We start from the raw sequence: 24254 nt of genomic DNA on the forward strand, positions 1-24254 counted from the left end.
GGTGGGCGCGGGCGCCGACCGGGCGGGGAGGCCGCGCGCCGGCCGGGCCCGGGAGGCGGAGACCCTCCCGGCCTTTGTCTCGGCCGGGCGCCGGGCCTCGTGGCGGCGGGGCCGAGGGGGCGTTGGGCGCGGCCGCGCCGGCGGCGGGAAGTTAGTTGGAGGGAACCGAGGAGCCGCGGGGCCCGGGGCTCCCGGGGGCTCGGCTGCGGCCTGACGGCGGCGTGGGCGGGAAGGGCAGGGCCGCGGGTCCGTGTGCGTTTCCCTCCGGGTCCCGAGTGTCGTGCCCGGACCGTGAGGGCGAAGGAGAGTCCTGGAGAGCCGCTCACGGGTCTGGGTCCGTTCTTGTGTTTTCTTTCCCCTTCAGCCCAAACAACTTCCTGACAAGTGGCAACACGACCTTTTCGACAGCGGTTTCGGGGGCGGCGCAGGCGTCGAGACGGGCGGGAAACTGCTGGTGTCAAATCTGGATTTTGGAGTATCGGACGCTGATATTCAGGTAAGGGACGGGAGCTTCTTGGCGCGCAGTTGACCCCTCACGGACTCGGTCCTGTTCGGGACGTGGTCTTGAATCTCCTCCACCGTAGACCAGTGAGCCCTCCCCGGCCCCCCCGCGAGGAGCTGCGGGGTCGCAGAGCAGAGGTCACACTAGTTGCCAGCCCCACAAGTAGGCCGGTGTGTTGGAAGACAGGCCCCCAGCCCGGCGTGAGGAGCTGCCGCCCTTCTAAGACGGTCCGTCAGTGAGGATCCCCTGCCAGAGCTCCCAGCCAGGCCGGAGAGGGGGCTCTCCCGTGTTTCTCGCGTTACCGACTCAGCCGGGATGTTTCTTTGGTTTCTTTTGCATTTGTTTTAGCTATTTGTTGGGAGGAGAAGACCTTTTTTCACGGAAACAGGTAGACAAAACGGGCACAGGATGGTGCCGGGCGGCTTTCCTGCTCCATTTGCCTTGAGCTGCAAGCTCCGTGTCTGTCTCGCGGAACTTGCGCTCCGGCTTCCCCCACCCGTCTTTGTAGTGGCACGATTTCAAACCCATCCTTGTCTGAAGCTGTGTTTTCTTTCGTTTGTTTGTTTTTTTCCTTTTTTTCTTTTTGATTGAATGCCAAAGGCGCATAAGCTTATTTTCTGGTTAAGTAAAGATACCTTGAGGATCGGTCCCAGAGATGGCTGGGTCAGGGTGCTGGGCCTTCCTGGGTTCAATTTCCCAGAGCCCCACTGTTTGTTTGACTACCATGGGAGGACAGAGCGAGGCCGGTGAGCACTCACGGTGTCTCAACACTTTTTTTAAGGTGGTTTCTGGCATCCACTGGAAACCGCTTTTGGTGAACTCCACTTCCCGCTGTGTGCCTGCGGCCGGAGTAGCCCCACACTCTGGGTTCCCTCTCCAACTCCCAGCCTGCCTGAGGTCAGGGCAGTTTCCATGGCAGCGCTTGACTTCAGCCTTTGCGGCAGGCTTGAGTAGGAGGAGAGGGAAAGGTGAGCCAGAAATCTGCCCTGGGGGAGGGGCTGGGTCAGGGCTCCCGCATCAACGGGCCCTGTGAGCTGGTCCACATGACGGATAGCGTCCCTTGCTCTGTGATCTTGGCCTTTGCCGTTTCTTGGTACAGTCCTTGGGTGTGTTGGAAATTTTCCTCTGTTGAAGAAGATAGCGACTTAATCTCGTGCCCTTCACTGGTGGGCTTTGTGGTCCTTGACCTGCCTCCTGGTACCGGTGTCAGGTCCCCACGCTGGCAGGAGCCCTCAGGCCCAGCTGCTCCCGGAAGTTGCTGTCCCGTCCGCCCCCCCCCTCCCCCCCCCCCCCTTACCCCCCCCCCCCCACCCGTGTCTGCCTCCCAGGGAAAGACCCCCCCCCCCGGCCCCCCAGAAGTTCACACTCCCAGGGACGGCCCTGGGCCCCCAGGAAGGGGAGCCGCTTTGCTAACAGCTGCACTTTCCGGCCCCCAGGAGCTCTTCGCTGAGTTCGGAACTCTGAAGAAGGCGGCCGTACACTACGATCGCTCAGGGCGCAGTTTAGGAACAGCTGATGTGCACTTTGAACGGAAGGCAGACGCCCTGAAGGCGATGAAGCAGTACAACGGCGTCCCCCTGGATGGTGCGTCCGAGGTTGGACCCAGGATGCTAGAGGGGCCGCATCTAGTTGTGGAGTCTGGGGCCGGCAGCCGTCCGTGCAGGAATGTGGCTTACCCCTGTGGCTGAGGACACTTTGCATTCGCCCCTTTGTCTCTCTCTTCCATTCTGCCACCTCTCATGCTGCCCCACACATCCGGACCAACCTCTTGTGAACCCCCATCCAGCAAGCTACATCCCTCCCCTCCTTCAGCTCCTTCCGGAAGATTCACTTCTGTGAAGCCTTCTCAGAACCGCCATAGTACACCTCTGAGTGCGGGGCTGTAGTCGTAAAGACAAAGGTACCGGTCCTTCTTCCGTCAGGTCACCCACACCTTTCCACCCACGAGCACCCCGGACACCTGAGCAGACACCCACCTGACCTGGACTCAGAAGGAGCGAGGAGGTCCTGGCGGGCTGGTCATCGGCACCGCCTCGCCCTCCTACCGGTGTCACTCGGCCGCTCCCCTTGTGGGCAGCATTTGAGACACACGGCCCCTTTCCGGCGCTTGCATGGAGCCCGGGGTGCGGTGCCCCCGCGGGTGCGCCTCAGAGCCCTCTAACTGGAGCGCGCCCTCTTGTGTGCTTTGCCACAGGACGCCCCATGAACATTCAGCTCGTCACGTCGCAGATTGACACACAGCGGAGACCCGCACAGAGGTGAGTTGGGGGCCTGTGGCACGTGGCCGCTCGTCCCGCGGGCCTGTGCAGGTCACGTGAGTGAGGTCCGTTTTCCTTGCCAGCGTAAACAGAGGCGGGATGACCAGAAACCGCGGTTCCGGAGGCTTCGGGGGCGGTGGCGGCACCCGGAGAGGCGCTCGCGGAGGCAGCCGGGGCAGGGGCAGAGGCACCGGCAGGAGTTCGAAGCAGCAGCTCTCCGCCGAGGAGTTGGACGCCCAGCTGGACGCTTATAACGCCAGAGTAAGGCCCGGGGCCCCGGGGGGCGGGGCCGCAGATTGCCTGGGGGGGGGGGGCTCCTTGGAGTGAGAAGTCTTTGTGTGTTTCAGATGGACACCAGTTAAACAGACCGGCAGATCCTCGAGCGGAGCAGGACCCGGACGTCCCCTCGGTGCTCCCTGGTGGGAGGGGGGTGGAGGACCGGGGCTGTGCAGCCAATGACGGATTTGTTTCTTTTATGTTTTAAAATAGGATTTAAAAACTCATGTAAAGTTTTTTTTGTTCTTTTTTCTTTTTTTTCTTCTTTTTTTTTCTTTTTTTTTTTTTTTTTAAATTCTGAAACAGACCTGTTTTGTACCGAGTTATTTTTGGGATAAATTTTACCGGTTGCTGTTGTGGAGAAGGTGGCGTTTTCACCTTTGCCATAATAAAATAGAAACGTGTGTAGAACTGGAACCATTTGATTTGTCCCGCTGTCGGAGTCCTTGCTTGGGCTGGAACTTTGGTGTCGCGACCGGATGAGAGCGTGTGGGGAACAGTCCCATGGACACCTGGAGTCCTGGCACAGCCGCCAGAGTCCGTGCTCCAGGCGGGTGCTGGGCGGGAGGACCTGGGAGCAGCCGCCTCTGCCACCTGCACCGGACGTCAGGGGCGGACCGCGGGCCCCACGCTGTTGCCAGACCTCACGTGCCCCGGCTGGGCCGTTCCCTTCCTTCTGGTGCTCTGGTTCTCAGAAGCCTGGGTTCAGCGGCGACTGCAGCATGATCCCTTCGTGGCTTTCTCTGTCTTTTATGTTAAGGGACGAGCCAGAAAGCGTTCTCACAAGAGGACCGGGATGTGCCTGGTGAGATAGCTTGGGGAGCTGTGGCAGGGTCCAGTTTGACGTGCAGAGAACTGGAGGGACCGGAAGAACAGGTGCCCCATTTGGACCCCCCTCTGGGACAGAACGGAGCAAGCTGGTGACGGACGTCACTGGTCTCTACTCCCTATACCTTGCGGCTCGGAAGAGGCCCGGGTCCCAGTGGGAGGCAGGGCATGGAGACCTGTCTGGAGTCTTCAGGATTTTCCACCTTCCTCTCTGGCGCCTGTGGATGACCCGGTTCCGCCCCAAAGCCAGTGCGACCCGAGGGCCCTGGCTCTGCGGCCGTGGAGAAGAGACCCGGATGAGCCGTGGGGAGCACAGCCCCAGAGCTGTCCCCGAGCCTCACAGTGGGGACAGGGAGGAGGGGGCAGTTGCAACAGGAAGACTGGCCAGAGCACAGCCCGTGGCTCAGGTCGACCTCCACGCTCGGGACAGTGCTCCAGAGTCCTGAGAAAGGAGCGTGTACAGGAGCGGCCCTTTCGCTGTCGGTTCTAGCTGTTGCTCCGGCCTGTGTCATACTGGGGACGGGGCAGAAGAGTGACTCACCCGGCCGGCTCAGCCCTGGGGGAGCCCAGCGTAGCAGGGGAGAGGACCGGCCCGCGCCCGGCCCTGGTGGTGTGTCTGGGAGGCCTGGGCGTGATGGAGGTCGGAGCATCCAGGTGCAGTGGGACAGTGTCCCTGGGAGGTGGTGCCAGGCTAAGGTGGTGGGCCACCTGAAGAGAACACCTGGTGGAGGTGGAGGGAGGCCCAGGCCAGAGGCCACAAGTATGGAACTGACGGCCACTGGGATGGGGAGGGCAGGGCATCCCCTGCTCAGGGGCATCAGAGCAGTGGCCGAGGGTGCCGTGGTGCAGAGAAAGGCCCGGGAGAAAAGCAGGGGAAGGGTCCGCTCCGTGTTGGATCCGGGAGGGGAGCAGAGACCCCGGACACGGTCGGGCCTGGAGCTGGGACCCCATGGGTGCTTGGAGTTGGACGTCGTCAATTTGGCAAGCTGTTGACACATGGACACTAGCAAGGCCGCGGCCGGTGGTGTGGCCCAGGAAGGGCTGGAGGTGACAGGAGATGCAAGAGGGGGTGACGTCACGGGCTGGGGAGGCCACTGAGGGGGAGGAGGACTAAATAAGGAGACCCGAGACGTTGCAGGTGAGTCCGGTGGGGGGGCTGCTGGCCAGAGTCCTGAGCCGGAAGAAGCCTCCGACGCTTTCCCTGGGGACATTTCATTTCAAGGGCTGGGGGACCCTGTCACTGTGTCTGTCGGGAAGCTCTTGAGAGGAAAATCGGGGGGCGGGGGGCTGTTGTGTTTGCAGGACAGCATCCGTGATCCGAGGCAAACCAGGCATCTGGCCACCTAAGGGACAGTGCCAGGCGTCCCTACGCTGGCCAGCACCTTCGTCCCCCAAAGTACCAATCGAATGAGAGAAAGCCAAAGTGACACTTAGCGGTCTTACATGTCCCTCCTGCACTGCGCCCAGACGCCGAACTGCAATTGGCCAGCGCCTGTCAACAGCCGACCAGATGGATCAGGCCACCCCCTCGGCCCAGACCCGATGCCGGGTAGCCCTCTTCCTGGCCCTCGGTCTGCACGGAAGCTCAGTGGTGCGTCCAGAAGCGTGTAGGTGATTCGCTTGGCCGGAAGCCGGCACCAGGGAGGAGAGGCAGCGAGCCCGCACGGATTGCAGGCCCTGGGCCTGGGGCCTGACCCTTACCCGGTGGCTCGTGTGGGGAAGAGGCAGTCGACCCGTATGCTTGGCTTTCGGGCGGTTGAGCAAAGATCCCTGTGGTTCCTGAGGAATCTGGAATAAGAAGCAGCAACCTGTCCCTGCGGACTGTAGGAAACCCCGCAGAGGCCGGGGCGGCGGACTCCTTGAGCGAGCGTCGCGCTTCGCACACCCCCGTGGCACCCTGGGACCCGCTGTGTGTCTGTGCTCCTCAGGAAGAGGACAGGTTTGTTCTTGCCTTCGGGGAGCTGACGGTCCGATGCAGGAAACCGACCCGGGAGACTGGAATGCGGCCCGATAACCGCCATAGGAGCTAGTGCGCGAGCGAGGCCCCGCGTGGGCCGCTGCCTGCAGAATGTGTACCACGCGTCTGTTGAGGGCCCGTGACCCACACGTTACTGGGCGTCCCCTGCGCATGTCACCCGTCGTCCCAAGAACCCAGTGAAGTGATCGCTTTATTTCAGAGTTTAAAGAAAACACGGCACACTCACTCCTCCAATAAGTACGTGGGTCCCTGCCGCGCACCGGCCACCATTCACGTGCGAGGGGTAACGGGGAGCAAAACACAGAAATCCCTGCCCTCAAACTGGCCCCTCCGATGAGGGAGAGATGGGGAAAGGTGAAATACAGGGTGTCAGGGGCGCCTGGGTGGCTCAGTCCGTTAAGCGTCCGACTCTTGTTTTCGGCTCAGGTCGCGATCGTGAAGTTCGTGAGATCGATCCCCACACGGAGCTCCGTGCTGACGGCACACAGCCCGCTTGGGAGTCTCTCTCTCCCCCACCCCTCTCCCTGCCCCTCCCCGCTCACACACGTGTGCAGCGCTCACACACTCTCAAAATAAGTATCTTTTAAAAAGTTAAAGGGTGGCAGATGGTGGTAAGGCTGTGTGAGGAGTAGGGAAAGGCCTTGCTGAGGAGGCAGGGGGTGCAGGTGTGAGGCATGTGGGTATTTAGGGCAAAGTTTTGCCGGCAGAGAGGACAGCAAGGGCAAAGGCCCTGAGGTGAGAACACGGGAAAGCTCGGGGACCCCAGGGTGGCCAGGGTGGAGGGGGCAGGTGCCGTGAGGCCTCACTACTTGGCCTCTTTGCTGGGGTGAAGGAAGGAGCCCTGGGGGGACATCAGCCAGAGATGCACCCTGAGCGAAAGGCAGCATGTGGGGAAAGGCTGCCTGGGCCCAGAATTCGGGGACTCAGCGAGGATGAAGGGCAGAGACCATGGAGTGGGTTTTCGTAGTCTTATCTTAACGGTGAATGGAACATGAGGTGCTCTTTTTTTTTTTTTTTTTAATTTCATTTTTAAAAATTTACCTCCAAATTAGCATATGGTGCAAAAATGTTTTCAGGAGTAGATCCCTTAATGCCACTTCCCCATTTTGCCCCTCCCCCCTCCCACACCCCCTCCAGCAACCCTCAGTTTGTTCTCCATATTTATGAGTCTCTTCTGGTTTGTCCCCCTCCCTGTTTTTGTATTCTTTTTGTTTCCCTTCCCTTATGTTCAGCTGTTTTGTCTCTTAAAGTCCTCATATGAGTGAAGTCATAGGATTTTTGTCTTTCTCTGACTGACTATGAGGTGCTCTTTTAAGACAACTTGTTTTTTGGGACACCTGAGTGGCTCAGTTGGTTAAATGTATGGCTTTGTCTCAGGTCATGATCTCACAGTTCATGAGGTCGAGCCCCGCGTCGGGCTCTGTGCTGACAGCTCAGAGCCCGGAGCCCGCTTCGGATTCTGTGTCTTCCTCTCTCACTCTGCCTCTCTCCCACTTGCGCTCGCTCTCTCACTCTCTCTCTCTCTCTCTCAAAAATAAACAAAAAAAAAAACGTGTTTGTTTTTTTTTTTAATTGAAAAAATAACACATTTGGGGCTCCTGGATGGCTCCATGGATGGAGAGTGGGACTCTTGATCTCAGGGTTGTGAGTTCAAGCCCCATGTTGGGTGTAGAGCTTACTTTAAAAATAGATTAAAAATAATAATACATTCAGTCAGCACAGAAGTGTGATGGCACAGACAGAACTGCCTTCCCACATTCTCCAGACAAAACCCTGGTACTGCCGTGGGTTTATTTATTTTACTTTTTTTTTTTTTTTAAGATTTTATTTTTAAAGGGTTCCTGGGCGGCTCAGTTGGTTAAGCATCCAGCTCTTGGTTTGGGCTCGGGTCATGATCTCATGGTTTGTGAGTTCGAGCCCCATGTTGGGCTCTTTGGTGAAAGCAAGGAGCCTGCTTGGGATTCTCTCTCTCTGCCTCCCTCATTCAATCTCTCAAAATAAGTAAGCTCAGGGCGCCTGAGGGGCTCAATCAGTTAAGTGTCCCACTTCGGCTCCGGTCACGATCTCGTGGTTCGTGGGTCTAAGCCCCACATCGGAGCTGGAGCCTGCTTCTGTAAGTAATTTTTTAAATCTTTATTTTTGAAAGAGAGAGAGAGAGAGAGTGAGCAGGGGAGAGGCAGAGAGACAGGGAGACACAGAATCTGAAGCAGGCTCCAGGCTCCTAGCTGTCAGCACAGAGCCCGACGCGGGGCTCAAACTCACAAACCACGAGATCCTGACCTGAGCCGAAGTCGGACGCTCAACCGACTGAGCCACCCAGGCGCCCCAATCCTCATCATTTCTTTTAATGTCAGCCTATTTCTCTATTTCGTTGTGAATGTTCTTGGGTGTTATTTTGTAATTTTGATATTCAGTTTGATAGGAAAGGAGTGAGAACAGGACAGAGAGTTCCTTCGTGTTCCTCACCCAGATGCTGGCATTCCACCTGTCCGTGTTATTCTGAACTGATCGCGAGTGAGTGCGGCACGATGCATCTTTACCCCTGAATCTTTCTCTGCGTATTTCTCTAAAACAAGGATATTCACACAAGCCCCCCAAATAGGTGAATCCCGCTTCTCTCTCTCCGCTTCTCTCTCTCTCTCTCTCTCTCTCTCTCTCTCTCTCTCTCTCCTCTCTCTCTCTCTCCCCCTCTGCCCCTCCTGTCCTGGGATTCTCTCTCTCTCTCTCCCTCTGCCCCTCCTGGGATTCTCTCTCTCTCTCTCTCTCTCTCTCCCTCTGCCCCTCCTGGGATTCTCTCTCTCTTTCTCTGCCCCTAGCTCACTTGTGCACTCTCTTTCTCTCTCTCTCTCTCTCAAAAATCAATCAATCAATAAATAATAAAAACAAGGATATTCTCTTACATAGTCAGACACTAACATTGACCCAGTGCCATGATCTGAACTACAGACCTGATTCGATGTAGCCAATTGTCCTAACAGTCCGTGTTGTAGATGCTTCTTTCTTTGATGCCTGGTCCACTGACCTCGAGATGCCTCTACTTGTCTTCACTTGGTAGTGCTTTCCTTATCTTCCCTGACCTCGACACTTTTGAAGGTCGGTCCCATCGGGAATGGTCTCACTTCTTTATGATTAGACCAGGGTTATGTATCCTTGGTAAGATACACAGATGGACTGTTCCATTTCAGTGCTCCCTGTGGGGTGCATGATGGCAGTCTGTCTGTCTTATCGTGGGTGAGGCAGCCTTAGTTCAGATGGGAGCTGCCTGCCTCTCTACTGTAGAGTTACTGTTCATTTTGTAACCCACAACTATCTTGAGGGAGACATTTAAAAAAATTTTTATTTAAGTTTATTTATTTTAAGACCCAGGGAGAGTGGAAGAGGGGCAGAGAGAATCCCAGGCAGGTTCTGTGCTGTCAGTGTGGAGCCCGATGCGGGGCTCGAACTCATGAACTGTGAGATCATGACCTGAGCAGAAACCAAGAGTCAGATCCCTAACCAACTGAGCCACCCAGGCACCCCGCTGAGGGAGACATTTGGGGATTAAGTGAATACCCGTTTCTCAAAGTTCTGCCCAATTGTGCCCAGTTGTGCAAACATGATCACCGTGCTGGGTTTTTTTTTTTTTTAATTTTTTTTTTAACGTTTATTTATTTTTGAGACAGAGAGAGACAGAGCATGAATGGGGGAGGGGCAGAGAGAGGAGGAGACACAGAATCGGAAGCAGGCTCCAGGCTCTGAGCTATCAGCCCAGAGCCCGACGCGGGGCTCGAACCCACGGACCGTGAGATCGTGACCTGAGCTGAAGTCGGACGCTTAACTGACTGAGCCACCCAGGCACCCCAGATCACCGTGCTGTTTGACGGTGAGTTTTTATATTCTCCTCATTCCTTCAACAATAACTGGGATCCTTTTCTAAGAAAGACAAGTCCCTTTCCACCCATTTATTCAGCTATTTATATCAGGATGGACTCGTGGATATTTATTTGATTCTATGAGTCATAAACCGGTAGCTGCTATTTTGTTGCTCGGACTGTTTTCGCTTCGGCCCTCAGGAGCCTATCACGGTCCCTCCTGTGCCCTCTGACATCCCCTGTCATCGCCTCAGCTTTTTCTGACTTTCTGACACCAGGAGGGGCTCCAGGCTCAGCCTGACCGGCAACTTTCACGGAGACGGGTATTTAGCAACCAAGATCTGGGTGCTGGGTGTGCTCATTGCCTCCGGGCTCTTGGTGCTCCTCGGCCTTCTCAGCACGGGGCTAGGAGATGTACATAGGAGTTCGTGCACACACACCTACCGTCTTCTCCCTATCTAGCTAACTGTGTAAACACGTGGTAGAAAACCATGAGTTTTACCGATGCCTCTGATTCCAACCCAGCACCAACAGCCCTGCCTCCCCTTTCCTTCCTGTAACTTCTTTCTGTGATGAGGGGGAACCTGCTCATTGTTTGCTTATACGATGCCAGTCCTTTACCTTAGTTTCAGAACTGCCGCTCCATACCCCACCCCCACGAGACACATGTACTAACTAGGGTACGGTATTGAGTTCTGTTATTTCCGTGTTGAGCCATAGAGTATCCAGTGATACTCTATGAGTGAGTCCTTTTCTTCTCTGCCCCTTTGGTGTAATTTGTACTATAGTTAGGTTCATTTGTTACCGTTGGTGTCCCACTGTGGCTACCCCACGTATCCTGGTTGACTTTTTTTTTTGGCATTTTACATATATTAGTTGTTATGGAATTATACACATTTGTGTAATGTTCATAACTGTTTATCTGACTTACAGTAATTCACTGTTATTGATGACTCACTCTGAGATCAACTGAGCATTGGGGGAAAATAGCAATAAGTTATATGCCATTAAAGATTTTAATGCAGAAATAAAACCTTCAGAGTACCAAGAAATAAACTCATTAATTAATTAATTAATTATTATTTCATCTTTCTTAAGTAGGCTACACAGCATGGAGCCCAACATGGGACTTGATCTCACAACCCTGAGCTCAAGACCTGAGCTGAGATCAAGAGTCAACACTCAGCTGACTGAGCCACCCAGGCACCCCTCAACTCATTAATTTAAAACATATCAATTTAGGGGCGCCTGGGTGGCTCAGTCGGTTGAGCGTCCGACTTCGGCTCAGGTCATGATCTCACGGTCCGTGAGTTCCAGCCCTGCGTTGGGCTCTGTGCTGATGGCTCAGAGCCTGGAGCCTGTTTCGGATTCTGTGTCTCCCTCTCTCTCTGCCCCTCCCCCATTCATGCTCTGTCTCTCTCTGTCTCAAAAATAAATAAACATTAAAAAAAAATTTTTTTTAAAACATATCAATTTGTGGGGCGTCTGTGTGATTCAGTCAGTTGAGCATCCAACTTCGGCTCAGGTCATGATCTCCCAGTTCGTGGGTTCAAGCCCCACATCGGGCTCTGTGCTGACAGCTCGGAGCCTGGAGCCTGCTTCGGATCCTGTGTCTCCCTTGCTCTCTCTGCCCCTCCCCCACTCAAGCTCTTTTTCCATCTCGCTCTCAAAAAACGATTAAACAATAAAAAAAATGTTTAAACATACCAACTTGTGTGTGATCATTTAGCCTATGCTAGGCAGGGTCGATCTTCCTGTAACCTACGCAAGTTGTGAAAAGAAACTAGAAAATGTTTAGCATGTTAACATGAGCACACCAGGTTTTTCGAGGCACATATCCATCATTAACAAGCCATTCAAAGTACCATTAATGATTTCATAAACTTAACATTTCTTTTTGATGTTGTTGTTCTTGTCAAATATATAAACATCCAAGTGTTCATACTTAAGAAAAAAACATCTACCCAAATGTCCATCGACTGATGAATGGATAAAGTGTGGTGTATATATATATATATATATATATACACACACACCATGGAATATTACTCGACGATCACAAAGAATGAAATCTTGTCATTTGCAACAAAGCGATGGAACTAGAGTGTATTGTGGTAAGCGAAATAAGTCAGAGAAAGATAAATATATGATTTCATTCATGTGGAATTTAAGACACAAAACAGATGAACATAAGGGAAGGGAAGGAAAAATACGATTAAAACAGAGAGGGAGGCAAACCATAAGCGACTCTTAAATGTGGAGAACAAACTGAGGGTTGCTGGAGGGATGTTGGGTGGAGGGAGGAGCTAAATGGGGGATGGGCATTAAGGAGGGCACTGTTGGGATGAGCACTGGGTGTCGTATGTAACTGACAAATCTCTAAATTCTACTCCTGAAGTCATTATTACACTATATGTTAACTAACTTGGATTTAAATAAAATTTAGAAGTTATTTTATTTATTTTTAATATATTTTTTAACATTTATTCACTTTTTGAGAGACGGAGTGTGAGCAGGGCACAGGCAGAGAGAGAGGGAGACACAGAATCCGAAGCAGGTGCCAGGCTCCGAGCTGTCAGCACAGAGCCCGATGTGATGTGGGGCTCGAATTCACGAACCGTGCAATCATGACCCGAGCTGAAGTCAGACACTTAACCGACTGAGCCACCCAGGCGCCCCTAAAAGTTATTTTAAAAAAACATTTAATGTCCATCTTTGGAGGTTACTTGCACTCTAATATTTTCTAAGAATGTGCAAAATGAAAGGAGAAAATCAAAATTTAATCTTTTTTTTTCTATACAAATTATAGTTTGAAGGGGTTAAATAGCTGATGACTCGAGGTTTCTTTTAAAGAATCCCAGCTAAGGGGCACCTGGATGGCTCAGTCGGTTGAGCATCCAACTTCGGCTCAGGCCATGATCTCACGGTTCATGAGTTCGAGCCCCGCGCTGGGCTCTGTGCTGACAGCTCGGAGCCCGGAGCCTGCTTCCGATTCTGTGTCTCGCTCTCTCTTTGACCCGTGCCCTGCTCACACTCTGTCTCTCAAAAATGAATAAAGATTAAAAAAAAATTGTTTTAAGAATTCTAGCTAAGAAATGCAGAAGTATTAGAAAGTCACCATTTTATGATGCCTAACAATACACGCCAAAAATAATCCTCAGAGGCTGCTGAAGCCCTTGGATGAAAGGTTGATGTGGCGACTGATGAGGGGCGGGCCAGCCTGACGTCCAGGAGCCTACTGGACGTCACTACAGGTGGGACAAACAGAGGGTCCCCCGAGGGGAAGCGGTGGGAAGCCCACAGCCCTCTGAAGATCAGCTGGGGCACGCAGGACCAGCCCTGGAGGGTTCAGTCTGGCAAATCCAGCCAGAAGTGGCCATGGGAAATTCTCAACCACGAGCGTGCTGGTTTCCTCCGCACCTAAGCGCCACAAGCACAGAAAAGGAGACGAAAGTGACTTGACTGAGGTATAGTAAATACATTTGGTCTTTGTCCCCGGTTCCTGACACAGAGCTCCCAAATCCCCTGGAGTTTCCTCAATGATTGGAGCGGTTTTTGTAACAAGCCCCTTTCCACCGTCCCAGAGTCGACGTCGACGGGATGACTCTCAGGGGCCTCCGGATGGCTCCGGGGTGGAGGGTAGGGTGGGGGACTGGTCACCAGAAAGTCCGAGCCGTGATCAGGGGACTGGGACTTTCGGCCCCACCCCACCCCAACCTCTGGGGAGGGGGGGGAAGTCTGGAGATCGAGTTAATCATCAATGGCTAACGATTTAAGCCATCCTGTCATTTAATGAAACCTCTATAAAAAGCCCCAAGTGACGGGCTTCAGCTTCTGGTTGGTGGGCACTGGGCGGAGCTGGGAGGGCACCGCACCCACAGGGGCACGGACGCCCCCGCCCCCACCCCCAGCGAGTCCTCTACGTCTCTTGCATTCGGCTGTTCCCGAGTCACAGCCTTTATAATAAACCGGTAACTGCAAATAAGGTGTTTTCCTGAGTCCTGCGAGTTGTTTTAGCAAGTAGTCAAACCTGAGGGGGGGTCATGGGGACCCATGTATTTGCAGTCTGCTGGCATGAGCGTGGGCAGCCTGGGCACCCCTCCTGTGGCGTCTGGACTACGGGCCCTCTTGTGGCACTGAGCCTGCAGGGTCTGGGCTGACTCCAGAGAGCATCAGAATTTACTTGAACCGTGGGATACCCGGGTGGTTTCGGACGGTCGGTGTAAGAAAAACATCTCAGCAGCACGCTGTCCAAGTGCATGGTGTTGATTCCATCTGGACCCTGATGTACATAGACCAGCCTGAACAGGGGTTTTGAGACCGGGAAAAGGTGAACATTCAGTATCTGATAATACTAAGAAGCACTGTTAATTTTGGTAGGTGTGTTACTGGTGGCGTTGTGTTGAAAATGAGTCCTTATCTTCGCAGGTGAAATGGAGAAGGCAGAGGCCCCCCAAAAATTAAAATGAAAAGTTAAAAAATAAAAATAAAAAAAATAAACGTTAAGGGTGGGGAGGGCTTTTAAAAACTTATATAAATAAAAAAAAATACCTAAGAAAACTAAACATTGGGAAATGCACAGGGACGTGAACAGGCAGTTCACAAAAGAAATAGGAGAATGTGCTCTTTTAGGGGCACTCAGTGGGTGAAGCGTGCAACTCTGTATCTCGGGGCTGTGAGTAGGAGCCCCACATCGGGTACAGAGATTATTTAAAAATAAAATCTTAAAGGGGCGCCTCGGTGGCTCGGTGAAGCGTCTGACTTCGGCTCAGGTCGTGATCTCACGGTTCGTGGGTTTAAGCCCCTCATCGGGCTCTGTGGTGACCGCTCGGAGCCTGGAGCCCGCTTCGGATTCTGTGTCTCCCTCTCTCTCTGCCCCTAACCCACTCGCATTCTGTCTCTGTCTCTCTCAAGAATAAACATTTAAAAAAAATGTTTTTTAAAAACAGAAAAAAAAAGAACAGAGACTACATGCTACACGTAACAACACAGTTGATCTCACGGTCGTGAGAGTGAGCCCCACATCAGACTCTATGCTGAATGTGGGCCTGCTTGGGATTCTCTCTCTCTCTCTCTCTCTCTCTCTCTCTCTCCCTCTGCCCCTCTCCCCCACTCATGCTCTTGCTCTGTCTCAACATAAAATGTAAAAAACGTTTTTGCACACAAATGTTCACAGCAGCATTTTCCGTAATAGCCAAAATGTGACAAACCCAAATGTCCGTCAACTGATGAATGTGGTGTATCCACAATGGAATATTATTCATCCATAAAAAAAGAACAAAGATGGGGCGCCTGGGGGGCTCAGTCGGTTGGCCGTCTGTCTTCGGCTCAGGTCATGATCTCACAGCTCGTGAGTTCGAGCCCCGCATCGGGCTCTGTGCTGACAGCTCGGAGCCTGGAGCTGCTTCGGATTCTGCGTCTCCCTCTCTCTCTCTCTGCCCCTCCCCTGCTCACACTCTGTCTCTCTGTCAAAAATAAATACATAAACATTAAAAATTAAAAAAAATTATATGGACATTTTAAGGACCTTGCACAGGCAAAACAATTTTGAAAAGAATAATGCTGATGGCTACAGTGTTTTATGCTAAGCAAAATAAGTCCGAGAAAGACAGATACTGCATCATATGATTTCACTCATATGTGGAATTTAAGAAACAAAACAGATGAACATAAGGGAAGGGAAAGAATAATAAGATTCAAACAGAGAGGCAAACCATAAGAGACTCTTAAATACAGAGAACAAACTGAGGACTGCTGGAGGGGAGGGGGAGGGGGAGGGGCTAAATGGGGGATGGGCATTAAGGAGGGCACTTGTTGGGATGAGCATTCCCTGGGTGTCATATGTACTTTAAAGTTTATTTGTTCTTTATATATTTATGTATATATTCATTTTTATATAACCCAACGTGGGGCTCGAACTCAAGACCCCAAGATCAAGAGTCGCATGCTCTTCGACTGACCCAGCCAGGCGCCCCAACAAAGACATTTTGATGGGGGAAATTATTAGTCTTTTCGATAAGTACGGAAGCAATTACATATCCCTAAACAAAACAATCGGTCCTTGACTCTTAACTGATGCCATACACAAAAATAAACTCTAAATGGATTACAGGCCTAAATGGAAGCTGAAATTCTAAAACTACCAAAAAAAAAAAATAGAGGAGGAAATCTTTACAATTTTGGCTCAGGCAAAGAGTTCTGAGACACAACACAAAAAGTGTGAGCCACGAAAAAAAGCAAAAACAAGAACAAAAAACAAAACACAAAACAAGACAAATGACGTTAGACTTCATTAAAATAAAAGGTTTTGTCTTCAGAAGACACTATCAAGAAAATGCAAGTCGGGGCGCCTGGGTGGCTCAGCGGGTCGAGCACCTGTCCAACTTCAGCTCAGGTCGTGATCTCGCGGTTCACGGGTCCAAGCCCCACATCGAGCTCTGTGCTGACAGCTCAGAGCCTTGGAGCCTGCTTTGGATTCTGCGTCTCTCTCTCTTTCTGCCGCTCCCCTGCTCGTGCTGTCTCAAAAATAAAATAAAGCATTGAAAAAAATTAAAAAAGAAAAGAAAATGAAAGTCACGCCACGGACAATATTTCCAAGTCATACGTGAGAAAAGACTCCTATCCAGAATGTGTAAGGACTATGATAACTGAATACCAGAGTGCAATTTAAAGATGGACAAAAGGCTTGAGTAGATGTTTTACCAAGAAGCCCCTTCATCAGGGGCTGCAAAGCAGACCCCCAAGGAGACATCACGTCACACCCAGCTTTAATCAAAAAGACAGACAATGCCACGAATTGTCAAGGGTGTGCCTGAGTGGAACCTTCTCGTATTGCTGGCAGGATTGTGAAATGGTACATCCACCTTGGAAATCAGGGGGGATTCCGCTCTCGGGAATCTAGCCAAGAGAAATGAACATATGTTCCCACAAAGATAAATGCAAATGTTCATAACAGACAAACGGAAGTGAAAAGTCCATCAATTACCAAGGAATGCAGGCAAATGTGGGTGGTGTACTTGCACAATAAACGGGACAGCATGCACATCCTGTGCCTTCGATGGAATGTACAAACATCGCTCTAGGCGGGATCACGAAGCACCGTAGGACCACGCGTTGTATAATGCCACTGACACGAAATGTTCAGGAAAGGCAAATATATAGGTACAGGAAGCAGGACACAGGTGCCAGGGTCTGGGAGTGATGGTGGGGGCACACATCAGTGACAAAGAGCTCAAGGTAAAGTCTGTAATGATGTTTATTCAACCCGACAAATTTACCAAAAAATAATTGAATGATAAACTGTCCATGAGCGGATTTGGTCAATCATACCTCGATAAAGTTGTAAACAAGGCACCTGGGTGGTTCGGCGTGTTAGGCAACCAGCTCTTGGTTTCGGCTCAGGTCATGGTCTCACGGTTCGGGAGTTCGAGCCCCCGAGTTGGGTCTGCAATGTCCGCTAAGCCTGCTTGGAATTTGCTCTCTCCCTCTCTCTCTGTCCCTCTCCTGCTCTCTCTCTCTCTCTCTCAAAATAAATAAATAAACATTTGGGACAAAAAAGCTGTAGGGGCACCTGGGTGGCTCAGTCGGTTGAGTGACCAACTCTTGGTTTCAGCTCAGGTCATGATCTCACGGTTCATGAGTTCCAGCCCCATATCGGGCTCTGCGCTGACAGTGTGGAACCTGCTTGGGATTCTCTCTCTCCCTCTTTCTCTGCCCCTCCCCTGCTCGTGCTCGAATGAACGCACGCTCTCTCTCAAAATAAATAAGTAAACTTTAAGATTACAAAAAATGTTGTTTGCTGAGCCAAACCACCTGAAGGTTACGCTAAGGTGTAAGGTTTATTTTCACAGCAGGCTCCCAGCCCCACCAGCCACCCCCGGGTCAGGTATGGCCAGGCTGTTATACCGGGTGTTCATATCCCTTAGGTTCTTTGCTAATTTGTCTTTTTTTTTTTTTAATGTTCATTTATTTTGAGAGAGCGTGCGAGAGCGAGCTTGAGGGAGGTGGGGAGAGAGAGAGAGAGAGAGAGAGAGAGAGAGAGGGAGAATCCCAAGGATGCTCCACGCTGTCAGCAAAAGCCCAATGCGGGGCTGGATGCCATGAACCACGAGATCATGACCGGAGCCAAGTCAAGAGTCGGACACTCGACCGACTGAGCCACTTGGGCGCCTCTCTTTGCTAACTTGATAAAAGGTTCAAAATAGTGTCACTGCTCCCTCGTGACGGTGCGAAGTATGCGCCACATCACATTTGAAGGGGTCTGGTTCCCACAGGTTCGAACTGCACCCCACAGGAAGGACGGAGGACGGGGACTGGTCAGGGCGGTGGTGTGGGGCCACCAGCCGGGTCTCAGCCACGGGAGACTGTACGGGACCCCGGGATCCTTCAACACGACACCACATGGAGCAGAGAGAGGATGATTCTATCGACTGAGACATTAACGTATCGCTAACTGCAATGCACGTAACTTTGGTTCAGGTTCAAATAAAATGTGAAAGAACTCACGATGCAATCAAGGAGAATACCGTTTGGATCTTTAATTCTGTTTAGGACCGTCGTTACTTTTCCTGGTTGGTATTCCAGGTGCCAACTGCTCTGTGAGAGATTACCCAGAACTTAGCGTAAAGCAAACACCATTTTATCTCACGCTCGCGGACTGTGAAGGTCAGGGCGAGATGGGTGGTTCGTGGGGCGCGGTGGGGCAGGTCTTCCGGGTCTCGAGCCCCAGGTTTCAGATGAAGAGAAACCACACCTGTGCCCTCTCACCTCTGCCCTGAGCTGAAGCCAGAGTAGGAGGAGACTTTTGGGGGTGCGGGGAGGCAGTGTCTTAGCAGAGGGGGATGGGGGTCACTGTGGCTGGATCAGAGGCCACGCGTGCTTTGCTTTTCTTCCCATTGAGAGAGATGGAGTCTAACTCCCTGCCCTTGAACCTAGGCTGGCTCAAGTCTCGGGCTTGACCGGCGGAAGGGCGCAGAAGTTTGGTTCTGGCACTTCCCAGTGGGTTCACACGAAGACTCGTGGGCGGGCCTTTCAGAACATTGGTTCTTGGGGTCCGGCTGCCCAAATCCCACAGGAGTCGTGTGGCGCGGCCTCGGCCGGCAGCCTCGGCGGGGCACTACACGGTGGCTCTGTCTTAGGCGGCCCAGCCTTGTTTGGCCCCAGCTTGGACCTGACCCGGCTGCTGCTGCAGCAGAGCTCCCGCTGAGCTCACCCAGCCCACCGAACCCAGAGAACTGTAAACCGCTGCTCCAAAGCGCTCCGCTTTGGAGTGGTTCCGTCCACAGCAGCAGAGACGTGGGACAGGTGAAACAGTGGCACCACGGCTACTGTTTGCCCCCAAGGATCTTTTTCCTTCGAAGTAAATACGTGCTGAAATAGGGCGCCGGGCTCAAGGCGGTTAAGCATCCACCTTTGGTTGGGGTCACGGTCTCACAGTTTGTGCGTTCAAGGCCCCCATCGGGTGAGCACAAGCCCTGCTTCGGGATTCTCTCTCTCCCTCTCTCTCTGCCCCTCGCTCACGCTCTCTCTCAAAACAAAACAAGAAGTGCTGACATATTTATGGTGGAAATAACCTGAGGTTCGCTTCAAATTGGCTGCATGTGAGGGGAGGAGGGGAGGGCACGGGCGAAACGGGAGAGGCCATCGGCTGAAAATGATTGAAGCCAGGCAGCGGGCCCACTGGGTTCACAACCCCATTCCTTCCACTTTGGTGCATGGGGTGGTCCCCTCCCACACTGCACTAGGGCAGGCCCGTGTGACCAGAATAGGGCAGAAGTGACCCTGCTTCTAAGAGACGCCGCGGCTGCGTCTGGAGTGCTTGCCGGCTCCCTTGCGCTTGCTCGCTGTCCATCTGTCTCCGAGGCCTCACCCGGGAGCAGCCCTGTGCACAGCCGGGAGCTGCGGGTGACAGGGCACTAACTCCCCAAGCCACGAGGAACCGGGCCTCCTGATCGCAGCACGCGCTGGACTGCAGCCTCCTGAGAGGCCGGGGCCAGAGCACCTGCTCAGCCGCGCCCTGATCCTCGGAAACCCTAGAATAAGCGTGTGCGGCTGCTACACTCCAGGGCACGTTCTCACACGGATTGCTAACAAGATGTATGTTTGGAATTTTCCACAATAGGGTTTTCTGCTTTTGTTTTCAAGCACTTGGGTGACCTGAGGGCAGCGCTCTCCTCACCCAGCCACCCAGCAGTGCGGGACGGTGGTCTGTGGTACCCTGGGTCTCCAATGACAGGGAGCCGCTCTGCTTCGGGGCAGCTCAACTCTGCACAAGGAGCCGCCAGCGCGACTCTTAAGTTACACAAAATTCGCAAATGTTCCTCAAATATGAGAGAATCTCCAAAAGACAACGAAGGTTAGTGTTTTGCATTAAGTTCGCGGCCGAAACCGCGCCCCCCCCCCCCCGCGCGTGGGTTCCCCGCCTGGCCTCGCGGGTCGGGAGGGGGCGACGGCGGGGGGGGCGCCCCCGGTGGGGGGGGGGGTCCTTCAGGGACTCGGGCCCCGCGAGAAGGCCTCGCGCTTCACGAGGTCCCTCCCGCTGCTACGAACTGTCCCTCGACCCGGCCCGCTTCCGTCCGGGGCGGCGGACAGCGCACGCCGGGAGCCTCCGAATCGAACCCCCTCCCGCGGCGCCGGCCGTGCGGCGCGGGGGCTCGGGGCGCGCGTCCACGGCCCGGGGTGGGGCGACAGCGCCGGCTCGCCCCCGCGCGGCACCTCGAGGACATGTCACGACGGACGGGGGCCGGGGGAAGGCGCACGGGAGGCTGCGACACTGTCCCGTGCCCACGGAGAGCGGCCGAGCCCCGAGGACCGCCCCGGGCCGGAAAACAGCGGCAGCGAAGGGCGCGAAGCCCCCAAGCGGCCCCGCCCTCGCGGGACGCGCCCACGAGGCCGGCTCCACAAGATGGTGGCGGCGCGCTCCCGGCAGCCCGCGCGCGCGCATGCGCCCTCCGCCGCAGCCCGGCGCGAGCGGAAGTCGCGTGACCCCGGAAGTGGCGGGCCGGGCGCGCGCGGGCGGGGCGGCGACGTTCGTCATTCCGTGCGGGAGGGAGCGTGAGAGCGGCGCGGTCGAGCCTCCGGTGAGCGGCGGCGGGCGGGGCGGGGCGGGGCTGGGGAGGGGGCGCCGCGGGGGCCGGGGGTGCGGCGCCTTTGTTCGCGCCGCCCGCCGGGGGTGGGCGCGGGCCGGTGCGGGCCTCCTTTGGGGCCGCCGCCCGAGTCCCGCGGCGCCCCCTCCCCGCCGATGCGCGCCGGCTGGACCCGGGCCCGGCGCCCCCTCCCCGGGGGTGGTGGGCCCGGCACCCGGCCAGGGAAGCGTGGGCACCGCGCCCCTGCCCGGTTCCCGAGCACCCCACCCTGCGCGGCGCGCCTGCCCGCCCAGATTGCGGGGCCCCGCGGAAGGAAGTGTGGGCCGCGGCCATCGCACTCGGAGGAGCCTGTCGCCCGCGGCCGCACTTGGGTGGCGTTAGGGCGTGAGCATTTTAGAGGAATTTAAGAGGAAGCGGCCGTGAGGCCTGGGAAAGCGGGCGGGCCCCACCCCACCAGTGGCCGGCCGGCCGGCTCGGGGTTCCCAGCGGCCCTTTGTGAGGTCTGCTGCTCGGGCAGCTCCGGGCTGCTAGGCTGGTCCGTGGGGAGAGGCGTTGATCATTCTGGGGCAACCTGAGGTCTAGTGCTGACCGGGCTGTGGCCCACTTCCCTTACCGCCCAGAAGGACTTGAGTGGTTTCCGCTACTTCTCAGATTCTAGCGGGGTGCGATGGGGATTCCTAGTTGAAGCCAGCCTCATGCACTGCTCCTTGTTCCCACAGCGCTGTCCCAAGCTCTTCTGGGCCAGGATCCAGAACGAGGGTCCTGAAAGCATAGGCAGGTCACAAACCCTCACAGTTGGAAAGAACATTAGCGCATGGTTAGGGTTCCTCATGACTTTTGGGACCCACCTGTGGGACTCAGGCTGGCCAGGTCGTCTGAGCTCCAGGAGAGCCCTGCGTTTGCAGGGTGAGGCCTTGCTTCACTGTTAGAACAAGACCCAAGGAGTGTGCTTGGTCAGGGAGACCCAGGAGGAGGTGTCCCTTGGGGAGAGGGTCTAGGCAGCTCCAAAAGAACAGCAGGACTTTAGAAGTGACCCCGTAAGGGGCCCTGTCAATTGGGCCTGGTGGTCTGTCTCTTACCCCAGGGTGGGAGAGGTATGCCAGGTCTCCCTGAGGAGCGGGCTCCAGGCCCCACTTAGTTCTGGATGCTCTGTCCAGACCATCCCAGCAGGTCCCCGAGGTGGGCAGGGCAAGGAGTGTGGTTCCCTCTGGGCCTTAGGAGTCTGTGTCTGGGCCTTTTGCAAAGCTGTGCTCGGAGCTGCTTTCTTCTAGAAGGCAACTATCCCTTGGGGTCCAAATATAGAGCCTGGTTACCTGCAGAGGTTTTTCAACAGCGAACTTGTGCTGGCTGTGGGGCTTGCTGAGGGACAGAAGAGGTAGACACTGTGGGTCCCTTCAGGCTGCCACAGCCCTGTCCCTGCCCACAGGTGTGCCAGACCCAGTTAGAGTAAGTGAGCATGGCCGAGCAGGAACCCACAGCTGAGCAGCTAGCACAGATTGCAGCCGAGAATGAGGAGGACGAGCACTCGGTCAACTATAAGCCCCCCGCCCAGAAGAGTATCCAGGAGATCCAGGAGCTGGACAAGGACGATGAGAGTCTGCGCAAGTACAAGGAGGCCCTGTTGGGCCGTGTAGCTGTGTCTGCTGGTAAGTGGGCTGAGGCAATGCTGAGAGGGACACCTGTCACTTTGGGGTTTCTGCTGCCTCCCCCATCCTGCAAGTCACTAGTGGGGTAGAGCTTTAACCTGCTCTCACTCCGCAGACCCCAACGTCCCCAATGTTGTTGTGACCCGCCTGACCCTGGTGTGTAGCACAGCCCCCGGCCCCCTGGAGCTGGACCTGACAGGTGAGTGGCATCCGGGGGTTTGGAATGCTGGTGCCCTCTTGTGGGGGGCCGGAGAAGTGCAGCCAGGAAGTGTTTGTGGACTCTGACTTTGGAGAGGCCTGGGTCCTGGGTGGGGCTACCTGGGGCCGCCTGGGTCAGGGTGGGAGCGGAAGGGGTGCCCTGCAGCTGCAGACGGGGGACATGCTGAGGTCAGAGCAGCTTCCTGTAGCCGAGCCTTTCAGTACAAGCTTCTTCCTCGGCACAGGTGATCTGGAGAGCTTCAAGAAGCAGTCCTTTGTGCTGAAGGAGGGCGTGGAGTACCGGATAAAAATTTCTTTCCGAGTAAGGCAGACGCTGGGGGGCGGGGGGTGCTGGGAGGAGTTGGGCCTGGAGAGCCCCACCGAGCCGTGTTTGGGTTGTGTCCCTGCAGGTGAACCGGGAGATCGTGTCCGGCATGAAGTACATCCAGCACACGTACAGGAAAGGCGTCAAGAGTGAGTGAGGCGAGCGCCACCTGGCTGGCCCGTGGGAAGGGGCAGGTGGAGGTGGCCGCCCGGGGCGCGGGGATCAGCAGGGAGAGGAAGGAAGCGGTGTGCGGCCCCGGCCCCAGCCTCAGGTGGAGGCGGGTGGCACTGGTGACCTGTGCGTTTCCTATGCGCAGTTGACAAGACCGACTACATGGTGGGGAGCTACGGGCCCCGGGCAGAGGAGTACGAGTTTCTGACGCCCATGGAGGAGGCGCCCAAGGGCATGCTGGCCCGAGGCAGCTACAACATCAAGTCCCGCTTCACAGACGATGACAAGACCGACCACCTGTCGTGGGAGTGGAGCCTCACCATCAAGAAGGACTGGAAGGACTGAGCCCCGGGGGGCGGGCCTTCGGACAGACGGACGGACGGACGGACCTGTCTGACGCGCCCCACCCCCACCGCCCCCACCCCCTCCCAGCCCCCTACCAAAGTGCTGACAGGCCTGCCCCCCCTCCCCCCACCCGCCCGCGGGCCCCCGGCCTCCTCCTCCTCGGCGGCCTTGCCTTGCTGCTTCTGCCTGCGCTGGGGGGGTAGAGAGGGGAGGGAGCCTGCACCTCAGGCCTCCACCTCCCTTTCCGTACCCCTTCAGGTTCCCTCCCACCCATCCTAACCCGACTTGAGGCCCCGGCTTTTCCAAGGGAACCTCGTGGCCTTGGCAGTTGCCCTGAATCCTGTTCTTCGGGGGTGGGGTGGGGTGGGGTGGGGTGCATGATTGGAGGCCTCTTGGGGGCCGGCCACCCTCCTGCTTTCACCTGTCCCCGGTCAGTTCATCCATCGCTGTCAGTAACCGTCTAACCATGATGCCTTAACATGTGGAACGTGTGCTGTGGGGGCCGTCACTAACCTCTAACCACCCCCCCCCCCCCCCCCCCCGTGTCTGCATGAGCATGTGGTCTCCCCGGTCCCCGCCCAATCTGCGATCCCCGTGGCCCCGGGAAGTGTGTGGGATGTGCTGCTGCTCCCCTGCCCGCCAGGGCCTCGCCGGCCCCCTCCCCCGGCCAGGGCGGTGGGGACGGCTCCAGGGGCTCTGGGAAAGCCAAATTGCCAAAACTGAAGTTGCCTCCGTTCCCATCCGGGAGGCCGGGTGTCCTCACGCCTCTGCCTTCTTTGTCCCGGTGGGCGG

At 55.2% G+C, this 24254-nt stretch overlaps 2 protein-coding genes across 3 annotated transcripts in view; both read left to right on the forward strand.

The window, feature by feature from the left end:
- ALYREF (Aly/REF export factor) overlaps positions 1 to 3453 on the forward strand; it is a 4102-nt gene extending 649 nt beyond the window's left edge. The window contains exons 2-7 of the mRNA XM_049638116.1: positions 4 to 150; positions 365 to 496; positions 1939 to 2086; positions 2697 to 2760; positions 2844 to 3021; positions 3108 to 3453. Of these exons, the coding sequence (XP_049494073.1) occupies positions 4 to 150; positions 365 to 496; positions 1939 to 2086; positions 2697 to 2760; positions 2844 to 3021; positions 3108 to 3122 (684 nt within the window). The 3' untranslated portion in view covers positions 3123 to 3453. The remainder of the gene's footprint in view (positions 1 to 3; positions 151 to 364; positions 497 to 1938; positions 2087 to 2696; positions 2761 to 2843; positions 3022 to 3107) is intronic.
- A 17217-nt stretch (positions 3454 to 20670) lies between these two features.
- Positions 20671 to 23548, forward strand: ARHGDIA (Rho GDP dissociation inhibitor alpha). Of its 2 annotated transcripts, none has more exons than XM_049635479.1 (6): positions 20671 to 20771; positions 22204 to 22423; positions 22539 to 22622; positions 22867 to 22943; positions 23032 to 23095; positions 23263 to 23548. In XM_049635479.1, the coding sequence occupies exons 2-6, from the start codon at positions 22234 to 22236 to the stop codon at positions 23460 to 23462; spliced, it is 615 nt and encodes a 204-aa protein (XP_049491436.1). In that variant the 5' UTR covers positions 20671 to 20771; positions 22204 to 22233; the 3' UTR covers positions 23463 to 23548. The 2 variants fall into 2 exon arrangements, with proteins under 2 accessions (XP_049491436.1, XP_049491437.1); XM_049635480.1 differs by lacking the exon at positions 20671 to 20771 and adding an exon at positions 21036 to 21161.
- Positions 23549 to 24254: the final 706 nt, after the last annotated feature.

The sequence above is a fragment of the Panthera uncia genome, chromosome E1, assembly GCF_023721935.1.
Source record: "Panthera uncia isolate 11264 chromosome E1, Puncia_PCG_1.0, whole genome shotgun sequence".
In the NCBI taxonomy this organism is placed as follows: domain Eukaryota; kingdom Metazoa; phylum Chordata; class Mammalia; order Carnivora; family Felidae; genus Panthera; species Panthera uncia.

What these genes read in the sequence shown, in the direction of transcription:
- ARHGDIA (XM_049635479.1), top strand. Translation starts at nt 22,234, where the DNA reads ATGGCCGAGCAGGAACCCACAGCTGAGCAGCTAGCACAGATTGCAGCC. An exon ending in CCTGGAGCTGGACCTGACAG is followed by an intron (nt 22,623 to 22,866) that starts GTGAGTGGCATC and finishes TCCTCGGCACAG; the next exon opens with GTGATCTGGAGAGCTTCAAG. An exon ending in GTACAGGAAAGGCGTCAAGA is followed by an intron (nt 23,096 to 23,262) that starts GTGAGTGAGGCG and finishes TCCTATGCGCAG; the next exon opens with TTGACAAGACCGACTACATG.